Source organism: Suncus etruscus, chromosome 17 (genome assembly GCF_024139225.1).
Source record: "Suncus etruscus isolate mSunEtr1 chromosome 17, mSunEtr1.pri.cur, whole genome shotgun sequence".
Lineage (NCBI taxonomy): Eukaryota > Metazoa > Chordata > Mammalia > Eulipotyphla > Soricidae > Suncus > Suncus etruscus.
The window spans coordinates 47,361,566-47,377,487 of record NC_064864.1 but is presented as its reverse complement, the minus strand read 5'-3'; the positions used below and the strand labels follow the sequence as shown (position 1 = coordinate 47,377,487).

The 15,922-nt window shown below is 48.1% G+C and overlaps 2 protein-coding genes and 1 non-coding gene across 3 annotated transcripts in view; 2 read left to right on the top strand and 1 right to left on the bottom strand.

The window, feature by feature from the left end:
- Nucleotides 1-15,922, top strand: part of ATP5MK (ATP synthase membrane subunit k) — a 259,560-nt gene that overhangs the window by 161,282 nt on the left and 82,356 nt on the right. The window lies entirely within an intron of this gene.
- Nucleotides 804-930, bottom strand: LOC125995535 (small nucleolar RNA SNORA65). Its single transcript, XR_007491038.1, has one exon. It is a non-coding gene; the product is annotated as a small nucleolar RNA SNORA65 (small nucleolar RNA).
- Nucleotides 11,621-15,872, top strand: LOC126033435 (calcium homeostasis modulator protein 2-like). The gene is made up of 3 exons (XM_049790419.1): nt 11,621-12,097; nt 14,349-14,566; nt 15,797-15,872. The coding sequence occupies exons 1-3, from the start codon at nt 11,621-11,623 to the stop codon at nt 15,870-15,872; spliced, it is 771 nt and encodes a 256-aa protein (XP_049646376.1).

Sequence of the window (15,922 nt, the reverse complement as noted above, 5' to 3'; positions counted from 1 at the left end):
GCTTTACTTGACTTTTAGAAGAAATGATTGTGATTTTGAAGTAATTCTTCTACCTAATTTGCTGGCTATTATATATATATATATATATATATATATATATATATTTTAACAAATGTTTCTTGGAATTCTTTTTATTTGAGTAGGGGGGTAGGGCCACACCCAGTGATGCTCAAAGGTCACTCCTGGCTATTCGCTCAGAAATTGCTCCTGGCTTGGGGGACCATATGGGGGACACTGGGGAATTGAACCCCAATTTGTCCTAGCTTTGCCGTGTGCAAGGCAAACACCCTACTGCTTGCACCACTGCTCAGCCCCTTTCTTGGAATTCTTTTTTTTTTTTTTTTGGTCACACCCGCAGCTATTCAGGGTTTACTCCTGGCTTTACACTCAGAAAGGGATTACTCCTGGCAGGCTCCAGGGACTATATGGGATGCCAGGATTCGAATCACCATCTTTCTGCATGCAAAGCAAATGTCCTACTTCCATTCTATCTCTCCCCCACTCCCTTTTTTGGAATTCTTAACTCACTGGGCATTCAACTGCACCAATGTTGATATCATCAACGATGTCGTGAGGGTGATGGCCATCAGCATTGCAGCCCACTGCTGTACTGTGCCCAGGATCTCCTTAATAGTGCCAGAGAGCTATCTGCCTAAAGACCAGTGTCTCAACTGGTGGGAGATGTTGACAATCTCATCGAAAGTGATTTTGCTGCTGTGTTTAACTGTGGGCAAGAAGGGCAGGTTTGTCCCAAACCACCATCAGGAGTGACTCTAGACCACTTAGACCACTTGGCAGGTTCATGATATTCACATGCTCGTGGCACAGAGTCATCCACATGTAGGACAACCCTGTTTCCTAAGCTGGGGTTACCTCTGCTCACCACTGGATTGTACCAGCCTACAGAGGAGGAATAGGCACAGTGGTGAGTGGCTGATGGCTATTATATTTTGAAGCATTTTAAACCATTCCATCTGGCTTTTTCATTTGCTACCTTTGGATCCATTTCAATTGAAATTTTGGTTAAATGTGTGTTTGTGTGTGTGTGTGTGTGTGTGTGTGTGTGTGTGTGTGCATGTAGTGGCCACCTTTATGTCTGTTCATTGTTTTACTGTCTTTTGTCCATCTGTATTGTATATACTGTATATAGCCTTTTCTTCCTCACTTCTCTCTTAACTGATTATGTTTTCTGCCAGAACTAATCCTTTCTTTCTTCATCCCTTAACTTTATCTATACAGAAACTCCCTCCTCTCCTCCAGTTAACTCCTCCATAGACTGCTACAAGCTTCTGATTTTAGCCTTTTGAAGAGACCCATGGCTTTCAGAGTTCTGCTTGCCAGTGACAGTTATGAACTGTTTGCTCACACTCCTCAATACTCCATTAATGGCTGAAACAACTTTCTGGATTCTTCTTTCCAGATCTTTCAAATAGTCTCAAAGAAGATATAGACCTCTTGTGTATATTTAATATAGGTATATTTCTTTGATTTGTATATGCCTCTACTTCCTATTTTCTTTTTTTTATTATTTTAATTATGACAACAAAGATGCAAAGAAAGAGGACAGGGTAAATTTACAGTGGAAGCACAATCACCCATAAACAGAATTCTCGGTAGTCCCATCGATGATATCCCAGCCTTGAACTTTCAGCCAAAGAACATTAAGAAAAACAAAACTGAACCCATGTACAATACAATTACTTTGTCCATCAAATCCCCAGTTGTAGTACATACTATTTCTTAGCAGCACACAATATAATCTAAAGACATTAGACTTATGTAACTCCTTAAACATTGAGGGCAAAGTACATTTATCTAGTTCCATGCACATGCTTACTAGTTTAAGTTAACCTCAAAAGTTTTAGTGGGTTGTTGTTTTTCTTAAGGATTGGAGTCAAAGGAACATAGTAAAAAATGGTGTTAGAGTGGCATTTGTTTGCATAGGCCCACCAAAATATAAGGGACATGGAAAGAAAAATTATGGTCTAAATACAGGGAAACCCTACCCCTGAAGTTTCCTGGCACAGGACTGACTCTAGGCTCCAGGCAAACTAGTTTGTCCAATCCAAGTCATCGTCTGTAGTGGCAATACACCTTCATTCCTCACATAGTCTCTGTTGTTGGTATCATGCTTCTGTATTAAAGATCCTGGAGTCTGCATATCCCATATTGCTGTCAGGATGGTGCAGAGCATCCTCTCGTTTCACCTCACACTTAAGGGGCACTAGAGAGAACCATGTCCTGTAGAGCAGGTCATTGTTGTTGTCAAGTCTTCTCAGTGTAAACGGAAGTCTCTTTTTAGGAGGTCGATGTCAGACCCTTGGTAGTGTCTTTCCTGGTAGAGGACTGCTTCCAGCTGTTGCTATAAAAGACCTTGGATGTTTCGTAGATAGCTTGCCTGGTTCCGGCGTGAATGGAGGATGCCCATTCTTCTGAGGCCTGTGCCAGGTCATTATATCAATGTTCAGGGTGTAAGGTACATTGTACTGAGATTTATTAGATAAGAACTTATCTGTATGTATAGTGTTTTCCCATTTTAATGTGTCTATGCAAACAAGGATCAATGCCATGAAGCGTTATCGGCCCATCTGGAGGCAATAGGAACAAGACCAGCAATTTCCATGACATAGTTCAATCATAGGCATTAAACTGAGGGACAGTTCCACCAACAATCCTTACTGAACAGCTTACAAAGAAGAGACAAGATGAAAAGTGGATAGAAACATCATGGTAGAAGAATATATAGAGAGTTACAGCTGTTAAAGAAAATACACATAAAATATTCAAAAGATATATGTGTTCAATATGTGTTTAATTTATGTCCTTCTAAATAGTTCTGGGATTGTTAGATCCACTGTATGTCTTTGGTCTGAGATTAGAACTGTGTGTTACTGAAGTTAAGAAGGGTAAATCTGGAGTACTGATGGTGGGAAGAGTATATGTTCTCGAGGGGGCTAGCACCCCCGAGCGGTTTGCAACATGTAGACTGGTATGAAATTGCCAGTGACAGCCTGAGTATAACTGAGTAGCTATCTGCCACCCCCCAGATCAAACTCCACCCCCTAAGCCAATCTCTGGAGCTGGCCTGGGAGTGGGGAAAACCCAGGGTGCCCCATCACGTCCTCCCAAGAACCCACCTGGAGATCCGGAGGAAAGGGGGAGAGGGGGGTCGGGTGACCCAGGTCCGGGCCCCCCTACCCTAGGCCGGGCCAAGAGGCCCCTGGCACGTATGGAGGTCTGCCAGGAGCCAGCCCGTGCCAGCTGAAAATCCTGCTCCAGGAAGGGAGGAAGGCCCTCCCAGGCCCCAAGGACAGGATTTCAAGCCCCACCCTAGGCCAATGTCTACTTCCTATTTTCTTATGTAATTATAGTCCTCCCCCCCCCCCATGTATGACCATGTGACTCTGTTGGGACCTGAATGCTGAATGAGAAATTTTGTAAAAATTTGCCATTTTGTAAAAGCCACATGGCAGGCTTCTTCTTAGGTTCTGAGCAGGGAGAAACACCATTTTGTAAGTACCACATGGTGTGGGCTACATGCTGGGGCTTTAGAAGCCTATTTTCCATAGACTACACCTCAGTCTATCTGGCTGTACCAGGTAGCCTATCAGAGAAGGACAAGGGAGTAGTAGGAAGATACCCCTAGACAAGAGCCAATCGTTCTTGGAAGGACTGGGCGGGCCCATGGAGAGTGAAGACAGTGTTGATCTTCGGCAGACCTATACTCCACTTTCTTCATCAACAGAAATTCCAGTTCTGTAGATTCTTCACTTTTCTATGCACCATGGTCTACTTATGGAGATGATATTAAACAGCCTTCTAATTCTCTGATCAGTGTAAAGAATAGGATTCAAACGGAAAGAAATGACTATGGCAGTGAAACAGATTTATATGGACTTGTATCTAACATTTTGGAAGAACAAGATAAATCACAGCCATATTTTGCTGAGGGGACCTGCTCCTCCACTTTATAGTCAGTTTGGTCAAAAGAGCCTAATCCCCCCTGGTTCGAACTCTCTCCACCAATAATCTGTCTTCCTCCCCCTTCTTTCTTTCTTCCACCCCTTATATCCTCCCACTCCAACTGCCTCTCTCCAACTGTCTCTGTCAAACTGCTTCTGTCCGACTGCCTCTGTCCAACTGTCTCCTTTGGCCTCCCCTCCAATTTCCTTTATTTCTAAATACAATATAAATACAATACATAAAATAAATACAAAATACTCTACATTTGTTTTTTTTTTAATGATATTTTATTTAAACACCTTGGTTACAAACATGATTGGTGGTTGGGTTTCAGTCATATAAGAGGATGCCCCCCCCCATCACCAGTGCAACATCATTATTTTTGTTTGTTTGTTTTTTGTTTGTTTTGGGGTCACACCCGTCAGAACTCAGGAGTTACTCCTGGCTCTACGCTCAGAAATCGCTCCTGGCAGGTTCGGGGGACCATATGGGATGCCGGGATTCAAACCACCGTCCTTCTGCATGAAAGGTAAATGCCTTACCTCCATGCTATCTCTCCGGCCCCTGCAACATAGTTTTAAGGATCATCAGAAAGCTGGAATCTCCCTATATCCCTTCCCTATATAATCCTCACTATGACCCTGGGCAGGGCTCATCTCCTTCACGGGATGGCCCCTGGCTGGTCAGGCTGGAGAATCTTGTTGGCAGTTGGATTAAAGTGTTAAAAACTTTATTCCAGTTGTGTGTGTGGTCTCATCCTTCTACTCTGGAACCCTACAACTCTTCAATTGCTTCATAAAATCTTCATAATTTACCAGATCTATGATCTCTGAATTCTGGCTTTGTCATCTGGTCTACAAAGAAAGACTTTTTGAGAACTTTACAGATGTACTTTGGGAATTGTGAAATAGTCTGGAGCCTATGGTTGGTTCCTTGACTCATATTTATGGCTAATAACACCTTGTTTATAGGCCTAAATTTTTTCTTTACATTTTTCTTTCAGAGGCACCTATGCAAATTGTTGCTATTCGTTTAGTTTTTTCCATTATCTTCTCAGGGACTATTACTTCTTTTCTATTTTGTTTTAATTTTTAAAGAATTAGAAAGGGGGAAATATGAGGTAAATTGAGGCCTGTGAAATAGTTCCCATTTGTATCAAAAGGTTCCCATTTTTGTCTTAATTATTTTCTGTGATCTTGTTTTCCCATTCCCTTTCATCTGGCTATTTTCCTTCCCCATGGGGAGGGGCTTTAATTGAATCTCAATAAATGGGAGTCAGGAGAGCTTAGGAGTGAAATAATAAGGAGAGTTAGAGAGAGAAGAGAGAAGCAGTAAGGAAGGATAGAGAGTAGCTGAAAGGGAGAAAGAGAGCTCCTGAGAGCAGAGAAGGAGGGATCATATAGCAATAGGAAAGACAGAGAGCTCCTGAGAGCAGAGGAGAAGGGATCAGAGAGCAGCAGGAAAGAGGCTGCTTAGCTTAGAAGCCACGTGGCACATGATGGTTAGGGCCTTGTGAGAAAACTGGATTTCTCCTGAAATTTTATCTGATTGCTTTTTTTATCTGATTTTTTTTTATCTGATTTCTCCGCCCTACAACCTTCAGACCTGCCACGCCAAAGGAGTTGCAGGATCTGGGTTGAGCCGAGAAAGGCCTCACTGTCCCCTACCAACTCTAGGAGTCATTAATTTATATTAAAACAACACCCAGCCACCCCCAAGTGGGTGGAGGAGAGGGAGAAGCTGCATGATATCACAGATCAGGGTGCAGTGAACATGTTGCTCACCAGCTGGCACAAGTGCAAACCACCCCTGCACCTGGGCCGAAGGAGCTGCTGGTGGGCAATGGCTGAGCAGGGCGTAGCTCCCAGGCCCCCCACAAGGAGGTAGCTACCTATGTCAGCAAGGTGTGTGTCCCCAGGTGAAGAGAAGGGAATATAGGTGCCAGCCCTTAAACCTCTGAACCCTGTGGCAACAGGTGGGCCTGAGATGTGGGTATCAGGCCTGGAGACCCCTGCATCACCTGTCCAGGCCATTTCCAAGTCAGAGCTTTACAGGACTTGACTTCTTGGGCTGGGACACAGAACTATCGGCCTTGGAGAAGGCCATGAGCTGTGCTAGCAAAAAATATCCAGACATGGTGTGGGGGAGCCAGCATCCCCCTGGGCGGTCTCCCAGGCCCTTCCCCTCTGGCTTAGCCTCTTACAGTGGGTCTCATTGTGGGTTGCAGTGTTCATTTCCACAACTTTAGGAAGCAGGTTTCCTCAGTGCAGGAGTCCTCCACTCTGCTCCACTCAGGAGGGAGGTGAGGTGGCCGGTGGTGGGCCCTGAGTGTGTGACTCAGCACAGAGACAAAGACAAGGCACTGCCTGAGTCAGGAACACTCAGGAGAACCAGAGTGCTACCCCAGGGAGGCCATAGGGCTGCAACACCAGACTCAGAGAGCTGTGCCTTTGCCCCAGTAGCCAGATGGGTCACTACTCCTGTCCAACCTGGAGATGGCACTTTGTCAAGGCACTTCGGGGTGATCAGGTTCCCAGCCCATGACACTTTTTTCTGTGCTGAGGGGCCCCTGGTCCTGCCATCATGATTGGTCAAGCACCTTTAGAAGGTCAGATTTAACATGTGGAAGGGACACATTCAGATCACCCATGGATGTTCTCAGAAGTCCCTCTATGCCTCCAATGCTCATATCTGCTTCTCAGGGGGAATCAGTCCTTCCTTAGGTTTGGCCCATTAGAAATTAGCTCTGGAGGGGCCAGAGAGATAGCATGGAGGCAAGGCATTTTCCTTGCATGCAGAAGGACGGTGGTTTGAATTCCGGCATCCCATATGGTCCTCCGAGCCTGCCAGTAGCGATTTCTGAGTATAGAGTCAGGAGGATCCCCTGAGCACTGCCAGGTGTGACCCGAAAAACAAAAAAGAAATTAGCTCTGGGGTCAGAGATGGCCCAGCAGGTAGGGAGAGTGCTCGTCCTGCTCACAGTCCCAGTTGGGTCCAGGCACCACATATGGTCTCCCAAGTTCTGCTGGGAGTACTCCCTGAGCACCAGCAGGATTGGCCCAAAATCAAACAACCAAAAGAAGAAACAGAAACCCAATTTGCCCCCTTTTCCTAAGTGCACCCGGAGTCCCAGAAGTGGATGTGGATGGAAGGAGCTGCCAGAATGAGATTTAGTGCTGGCTCAAGAGCAGGCTTCAAACTGTCCCCAGGATGTTTCCTGAGCCTTAGTTTCCCCTCTAGTCAGAGGGGGAGGGCACTTCTCCCCATGGGCTCACAAGATCAGACTGAGCCATGTAGCATGGCATTCCCCTCAGAGGAGCGTGGTTTGCTTTTCTCCCCCGACTGCAGGAAGGACCCCAGAGTTGAAACAGAAGAAGAGGGGCCTCGACCTCTCCCAAGTTCCTTGAAATCCAAGTCCCACTTACCAATCTACATGGCTCAAGCCCTATAGCATTGTAGTTTTTCTTGTCTTTGGGAGTGTGTTGGGGGTCGAACCCAGGACCTCATACACAAAGATTAGTTTGATGGTTTCCATGCTTCCTATGCATTCTTCCCCTCTATTCCCTTCTGAGACCCCAGGGTCCCTGTCTGCTGAAGAAAGGGTGGAGAATGGAGAAAGCTCTGCCAGGAGGGCCTTCTCAAGGCCAGGGGAAAAGACCAAGGAAATAGCTCAGAGAACTGGCAGAAGAGCTTTATATACAGGAGGTAAGGGTTTGACCCCTTACACCCCATCTCTCATGCATGTACCGTGGCAGTCTCCAGAACTGTGCTAGACTAGCCCCCAAGGCCCAGAAACAAGAATGAAAACCCAGTGAGACCAAATGCAGGGATGACTAACACTGGAGTTGGTCCCTGGCAACACTTCATAAAAGGGGGACAAAGATAGGGTTTTGTTGGTGTTTGTGTACACTGGGGAAACCCCAAGACAAAGCTATTCTAGCAGAACTAAGGGCATCCAAGCACAGAAAGAGTATAGTTGGGGCTAGGCAAACAGAAGGCAGAGTACCAGAGTTCAGTGATCAGTGAGTCCTTCTGAGCCTCCACATGTGTCTCTGCAGTAGAGACTAAAAAGCCTCAGCACTAGGCAGAGGAGATAAAAAGAGAGAATCTGGAATGGGGTTTAGCACATGGTAACATCTTAAAAATAAGCACTAGGCTGAAGAGACAGCACAGCAGGGAAGCACCTGCCCAGCACAGAGCTGTCCTGGGTTTGATCCCTGATAACACATATAGTGCCCAAACCTGCCAGGAGATATCCCTAACCACTAGGAAATAAACCAAAATACAACATTCCCCCTCCGACCAAAGCCTCCGAGATCTCAGATTTTGAAGTTCCTGCTGAGATTTGGGCTTTATTTCTGTTTTTGTTTGGGGTAGAAGGTCACACCTGGTCATTCTTAGTGGTTATTTTCAGCTTGGGGCATGGGGTTAGCTCCAGGAGGTGCTTTGGGGGGACAAGGCAAAAAGCACAGATCTGAGGGTGAAGCCCCAAGACTCTTGTATACAAAGCCTGCACTCCAGTTCTTTTGGGGTGGCACAGCTCCCTACAGACCCTTTCATGTTTTCCCTCGCATAACTGCCTAAGATATGTTTTTTTTTCTTTTCTGGGTTTGTGGGGTTGTTGTTGTTGCTGGTGGTGGTAGTTGTTTGTTTGTTTTAGGGTTTTTGGTTGTTTAGTTTTGGGGCCATGACAAACAATGCTCAGAACTGAATCCAGGGGGTGTCTGGGGACCATATATGGTGCCAGTTATTAAACACAGGTTGGTCCTGTGCAAGACAAGTGTCCCACTTGTGGTCTGAAGCAGCACCAGCCTTAATTGAAAGGGATGGAGCCAGCACAGGAAGATGAGTCATCTGGGACAGGAGGAAGTAGAGTGCCCAAGATCAGGCATGGCCATAAGGGTCCTACTTATGGCAACCTCTGCCTGGCAGGAGTCAAGCCTGAGCTCTTGCAGGCTTCCTGGCCTGGCACTAACCAGTGAGACTGGACAGTCTTCTCTGGAAACTGCAGAGGCACCTCCCTGCCTCCCTCTTTACCCCTACTTTCTGTCCCCCACCCTCTGTCTGTAACTTTTGCTTTCCCACCCACAGACTTGTGCACTCCCCGCCCAGCCAGCCCTCCTCTTTTCTGGAGTGAAACTTTCTAAAGCCCTCTGGCTTCTGCATCTGAGCAAAACGGACAGGAGCCCACGGAGGCCACAGGTCTAAACTTCCACCTCAGAGAGCCACTTGCCCACCTGTAGAGAAGATGGGTCATCAAAATTCTCAAGGTAAGAAAGGGGTGAACCCTGGAGTATGACCCAGAGCACAGCAGGGTTGGTCCAGAGATTCTTCTCCAGCTCTGGTCCCCTCTCCCATCACCCATCCCTCCTGGGTCCCACTCCCTGATCTGGTGTTGGTCCCTTCTCAGCTCACCCCACCAGTGGCCAGTCCCCTGGAACTCTATTTGAGCACTTGTGCATCCACAGTCTGTGCTCATAAGGTCTTAAAGCCATGAATGAGGCAGGAGAGATGATGGCACAGCAGGTAGGACACTTGCCTTGCACAGGTGGACAAACTGGGTTTGATCCCCAGCATCCCATTTGGTCCCATGCAACCACCAGGAGTGATTCCTTAGTGCAGAGCCAGGAATAAGAACTGAGCCTCACCAAGTATGGCCCCAAAGCAAAAAACAAACAAACCCCAAAAAGCCAAGTAGGGTGTCTGGAGTACAGCAGGTAGGTGCTTACCTTGCATATGACCAAACCAGGTTTGATATTGAGCATCCCATATGTTGCCTGAGCACTGCTAGGAGTGATTCCTAAGTGCAGAATCAGGAGTAAAGTGTGGCTTATACACGCCTCCCCAACTTAAAGCCAAGAATATCAGAGGCAATTGGAGTGGCGGCTGGAAGATGTGGTTCCTGAACCTACACTACTCTTCCCAGAGAGCTAGTCCTGGGTTCGCACTCTCCCTCAATGGCTGGGACCAAAACTCCCCTCTAGCTCCTGGCACCCATGCCACCAAATTTGGCCCTAGATGATCTGGCAGCCTCTGCCTTGACCAGGAGGGTGCAGGTGTAAAGAGGACCCCAAAGGAGGATGCTGGGAAGGTCCCCCACCTGTCTGCTGTCCACTTTGGTTTTTTTCTCACAGACTGGGAGACAGTCATACCCTGGCTACTGGCACTTAACTGTGTTGGTGGTGCCTGTAGAGAAACTGGGTTAAATGGGTCCCTGGAGCCAACATCACAGCCCAGACTGTCCAGACTTCTTGTTGCTGCCAGCTGGGGGTCTAGATCAGGTTCTGGTGGATAAGTTACTAGGTAGGAAAGTAAAAAAGTGGGAGAGAAGGTTCCCTCAGGATCTTATGGGGAACAAAGAGGAAAGTCAGTGAAGACTGAAAGAATAAAGAATCCATATTCTTCCACACCCCTTGCTCACATCCAGATTCTGTGATAGAACCCAAAAGACCTGCCCAGGCACCTCCATATTTGCCATTTTCAGTGCTGCAGGGCTTGGGCTGAGCCCAGGTCTTCAGAGGATTGAGGCTCTGCCTCAGGATCACATTCCCTACTAGGCCCTGATCTCTGGGTCCATCATCTGCTCTTTGCAAGAAGGAGCATCACCCACTCTGCTCTCTCTGGGTGTCACCCTGGAGTGCCAGCAAATGAGAGATGAGGAGAGACCATCCCAGGCCTCAACATGGCCTCCTTTGCCCTTCTGATGAATAAGGCCCAGAAGAATCTCTGAATAAGAATCTCTTAGCTTTCTTAGCAGAAAGCTAAGAACATAGCCTGAAGCCTCTGGTGTGAAGCCTTCTCTGACCTCCAGGAGAGTGAAGGTGCTAGGACTCATTCTCCACCCAAATCACAGGGTCATCTCCACCTGCCACACATTGAGACCCTGCTTTTACACCCCTGGGCTAGAGGCTGTGAGGAAAAACTCTCCACAAAGTCTCACCCCCTGTAACCTCAGCAGGGCAGTATGACTAGACCTTCAGTCCCAAAAGGCAGTGAGTACCCCTCAGTCCCCACAGGAAGGCCCCAGAACCCTTTTTTTTTTTTTTTTTTTTGGTTTTTGGGTCACACCCGGTGGTGCTCAGGAGTTACTCCTGGCTGTCTGCTCAGAAATAGCTCCTGGCAGGCACGGGGGACCATATGGGACACCGGGATTCGAACCAACCACCTTAGGTCCTAGATTGGCTGCTTGCAAGGCAAACACCACTGTACTATCTTTCCGAGCCCCCCAGAACCCTTTTGACCCCATCCAGAAAGAAGCTCATGAAAGCCACCAGGTTTGAGACAGGACGGTTTGAGCTTGAGTCACAGCTCTGCCACTGGCAAGCCACTGGCCCTTTTCTGAGTCAGGGGACCTAACAGCTCAGTGAGGATAATTATGAGACAGCTCAGATCTCCTGGGGAAGAAAATGATGTTTCAGGTAGGACTGAATGACCATCACTGACCCCAGGCCAGAGGGTTTCGGTCTCCTTGTCAATGACTTCATGAGCTATCCAGTGTCCCAGGTTAACAGCAGACATTCCTTTGTCTCCTGCTACTCTAGAGTTAAGTACTGTCCGTGAACGGTCTGACACAAAACCAGCCAGCGTAAACTGCATCACAAATAGCATCAATATTATAAAATCATTACTGCCACTCTTCCCCAAGAACAAGCGTATGATGATCTCCAATGCGTTGCTGGCTATGGGCACTGTGGGCAGCGAGGAGCTGTACTACTGGCTGACTTACCAATGCCCATGTGCATCAATCCAAAACTATTGGTACGGGCTGATGACCATCGTGTTGCCTACCCTGGTTCTCTTCATCTTCAGCATCATCCTCAACAATAAAACCTGGAGTATGGGGGCCAACTGCCATTCCCACAAGCCCAGTTACACTTTACAGCTCCTGTTCTCTATTGTGGGCAAGGCAGCCATGGTCCCGGTCATCTGGTCTATCATCATGCTGCTGCACGGTGAAGCCTACATCTGTGCATTCAGCGAGTTTGTGGACCCGACCTCATTCTCAGCCGGGAAAGAAAAATTTCCTGTCACCAAAGCCACCCAGTTCCTGGCCAGGTTCCCTTGCATGAACAATTCTGACCCTCTGTTTGTCTTCTGGGAAGAGGTCAGATACAAGCTCCTGCGTGAGTCTCAGGTAAGGCTGTGCTAAGGACCCCCCCCCCCCCACGCCCTGGTCCCTTTCCTGGGAAGTGGCAGGGCATTCAGTGTTCACACGGGAGCCCTCAGGATGGTTCTAGACTTGGCCTAGTAATCAGCAGCAACCATAAGGCAGTACTTGGTGGGAGATACAAGAAACAGTTCCAGTTCCAAGAAAGAGTTTTGTTCATTTTTGTGGTGCTGAGGTGAGACCCAGGACTCACATGTGCAAGACTATTGCACTATTATCTCCCCAGACCCCAAGCAAGAGTTTTGTTTTGAGATCACACCTGAGAGTACATGGAACTGGAACTGATTGCTTAAAAGGAAAGTATATGAACTCTGGTATGTCTTTTTTTTTGGGGGGGGGGGGCTCACACTCAGTGATGCTCAGAAATTTCTCCTGCCAGTGCACAGGGTATCATATGAGATGCTGGAGATAGAACTCAGGTTGGTCATGTGCGAGGCAAGTTCCCTACCTGTTGTACTATTGCTTTAGCCCCATCCCCACACCCTGTACTATCTCTTGCAACTTAAGTGTACAATAGTTTTACCTATGGGAGGGAGGGGGAGAGAGAGAGAGAGAGAGAGAGAGAGAGAGAGAGAGAGAGAGAGAGAGAGAGAGAATCCAAAGGAAACATGAGCTTCTTCAAAGCGAAGAGAACTGAGGATGTGGTAAAAGAAAGGAACTATACATTCCAAGTTGAAATACAGGCCACTCCAGAATGAGGATACCCCCAATTTGATTTTGCAAAGGATATTTTTGGGGGGTAATACCTTACTATGTTCAGGGGTTACTCCTGACAAGGTACTCAAGAATCACTCCCGGTGGTGCTGGGGAATCATATGGTGTGCCAGGGATAGAACCCAGGCAGGCCACATGGTAGGCAAGTGCTTTACCTGCAGTACTACCATGTGGGTCCCTACAAATTTAGTCTTATAGAGTTCCCCTCAAAATGCCCCTGCCCAAGGATTTCTGTGCAGAGAAGAATCTGTAGCTCTGATGCTGTCAAGGTGAAGAAGAGAATCACTGGGAGTCTTCAACCTTCTCACAGCCTTTAGTTCTTGCTGAAGCTTCTTTCCTGGACCATTCACACCTATGTAGTTCAGTTTTATGGGCTAGATCTGCATCCATAAAGGGGGTCCTGGATCATGCTTTTGGCTCCTTTAGGGCTGATGTCATGCAATTTTTTTTAGAGCAGAGCTCTTCAGCCATTCATTCCTGCCAATGCACCTGTCCTGCACATGGCCCATGGTCCAACAGTTAGAATCAAGGCCTCCAACCTTACCTCCATCTGCAGAGCAACATGAGCTGTGGTGACTACCACTTTAGTTTGGGCCTGTTGCTTCTCTGAAAAACCCATTGCCAACAGTGCTCTCTACCTTCCTGTTGACTCTGTCTTCAGCCTCGGCTTAGTTCTGAGGGGTAAAGGGATCAGGGAAGAAGGCACAGAAGCAGCAGTCTGGGTGGATGCCGAAGGGTCAGAGGCAGGGTGAGAGCAGTAAGAAGACCTAATGACCTAATCCTGGGACACTGGAAACACCAGCAGGGTCAGAAATATAACACAGGTGCAAAGGCTCAAGCCTTGCACATGGCCAGCCCAGGTTCAGACCTGGCACATGGTTCTTCCAAGCACTTCCAGGTACAGTCTTGGAGGCTCCCTGAACATCACTGGATGTGAATCTGGAGGCTGAACACTGCTGGGATGAGAAGGAATTCCCCAGTCCAAAAGGGCTCCAGCTCCCGGGAATGGGCTTTAGGTGCTGCTGGTCAAATGTCCAATGCTGTAAAGGTCCAGGGGGTGAGGTGGGTGGGGTGGAGTGGGGATTTGACAGAAACCATCAATGGACCCCACCCCAGGGTGCATTTGAGACTAGTACAAGGCGATTTCCCAAGTAGAGAGTGTGGATGAGGAGACTGTCTTGGGCCTCTCAGAGGGTCCCTGGACTTCCCAGGTGGTGGCACGTGAGCAGAGCCAGATTGGATGGGCTGAAGTGTAGAAAGGGCCCTGGGAACCAAAGAAAGGCAGCAGAAATCTGCCAAGTCTAAGAAAGAAAAAAGCCAAGAAAGACGTGCAGGGGGCAATCACAGCTGGTGGACTGGCTTCCCTTTCAGAGCAGAGCCTGGGGAGCCAGAGCCAGATGTCTTGAGGTGCTGAGAAGCAGCTTCAACCCCCTGCTCTCCTTTATCTAGGGTGAGCAATACCTGGCTACTCCCTGCCCTCCTTAACTGCCCATTCTCTGGCTAGCTTTTAGGGGTGCTGCTCATCAGCATTGTGGCCATCCTGATGTTTCTGGCCAAAAGCCACCAATACTGCTGCTTAGAAAACAACTATAAACACCACTACAGTGCCAGTAAAGAATGGAAGGCAATCAAGATGAAAGAGCGTTTGAAAGCGGCCAACAGCGTGGAATTCGAGTACGACTTTGTGGTGCTCAACGAGAAGGATGAGAATATGAAAAAAAAGTACAATGTGAAAAGCACAAAAAAGTACCATGATTGTGGCACCATTACTGATAAAACCCCACCCCAAATACAGCCCCCTGCACAGAAACAGCCTCCAGGAACAGGGGAGAAAAGCCAAGAAGTTTGGGTGTTAGCTCACAGGTCTGGTGAAGGCAGAAACCATGGGTGCAATCCCCAGCATCACATGATTTCCTGAGCAATGCCAGGTCTGAATCCAGAGCACTTCAGAGCCATGGTCTGGCCCAAAAACCAAAAAGAAAGCCCCTTCCCATTGCCACCATCTGGTCATCAGCTTTGGAGGAAGAGCCTTTCTGGGGACCAGTCTGATTCTCTGTCCTTCTCTTACTAATGGGGTTGCCAGGTCAGTACCAGCCATTAAGCCAGAAACAGTGACACTACTGCAGCCTCTGGAGGGATATCAAGTCAAGACTGTCTCATTACAGTTTCGGGGTGCTCCACTTGAAGCAGCCATCTGTATTCTCTGGCTTCATAAAAGTTCTGGATAAAGCTTTTAGGAAAACTGGCCGGTATGGTGTCTGTCTAATCATACTGGTCACAGTACCACCAGCTAAAATCCTGTCCACTCTGGGAAGACACATTCCCTGTGGGAATGTGGGCAGGAATACAGAGAGGGTAGACCAAGTACCTCTGCAGTGGGCATAAGAGGGTGATCTTGTGGTGATTTGCTCTGGGAAGGGTGGAGCCTCCCTCTGAGGGCAAGTAGGCCTTGACTGAGTTGGAAAATCCTGCTCCCGTGCCCACTTAGACCGACTCACTCCTGTAAGCCAGTGCTCAGTGCAGCCTGTCTCCTCCACACCCAGCCAGGGCTGCCTGAAAGACCTTTGCTCTCTCAGAGGGAATTTCTCGTGGAAAAGCTGCTTCCAGAGAAAATGAGCTGAGCAGGGAGAGGACAGCATCCAGGAGCTCAGCAAGCGTCACGGGGAACAGGGCAATGATGTGGGAGGCAGGTACTGTCCCCTCCCCGCAAAGCCACCAGCTGACAGAACCATTCTCACATGCTACAGTCCTATCAGGTAAGACCCACCCCACTCACATCAGCATCCCCTAGGTGCAGGGCCTCAGAGGACACCCTCAAAGTTCTAAAGCAACAACACCCATGACTCAGCTCTTGGGACCCCTGGCTATGTCCCCTCAAGGTACTTGTCCTATCCCCTGTTACATCTAAACATGGTGCCAGAACACAAAGCTGACCTGAGGCACTATCCATAGATGCCTACTGGCCAGGCATGTAATGCCCAACACAACCTCTCAATTGCGAGTCGACCTGGTCCTGCTTCTCAGCTGATCTGGCCATTGGAGCATGGAGCGGCCCTGGGGAGGGAAAGAGTGAACCAA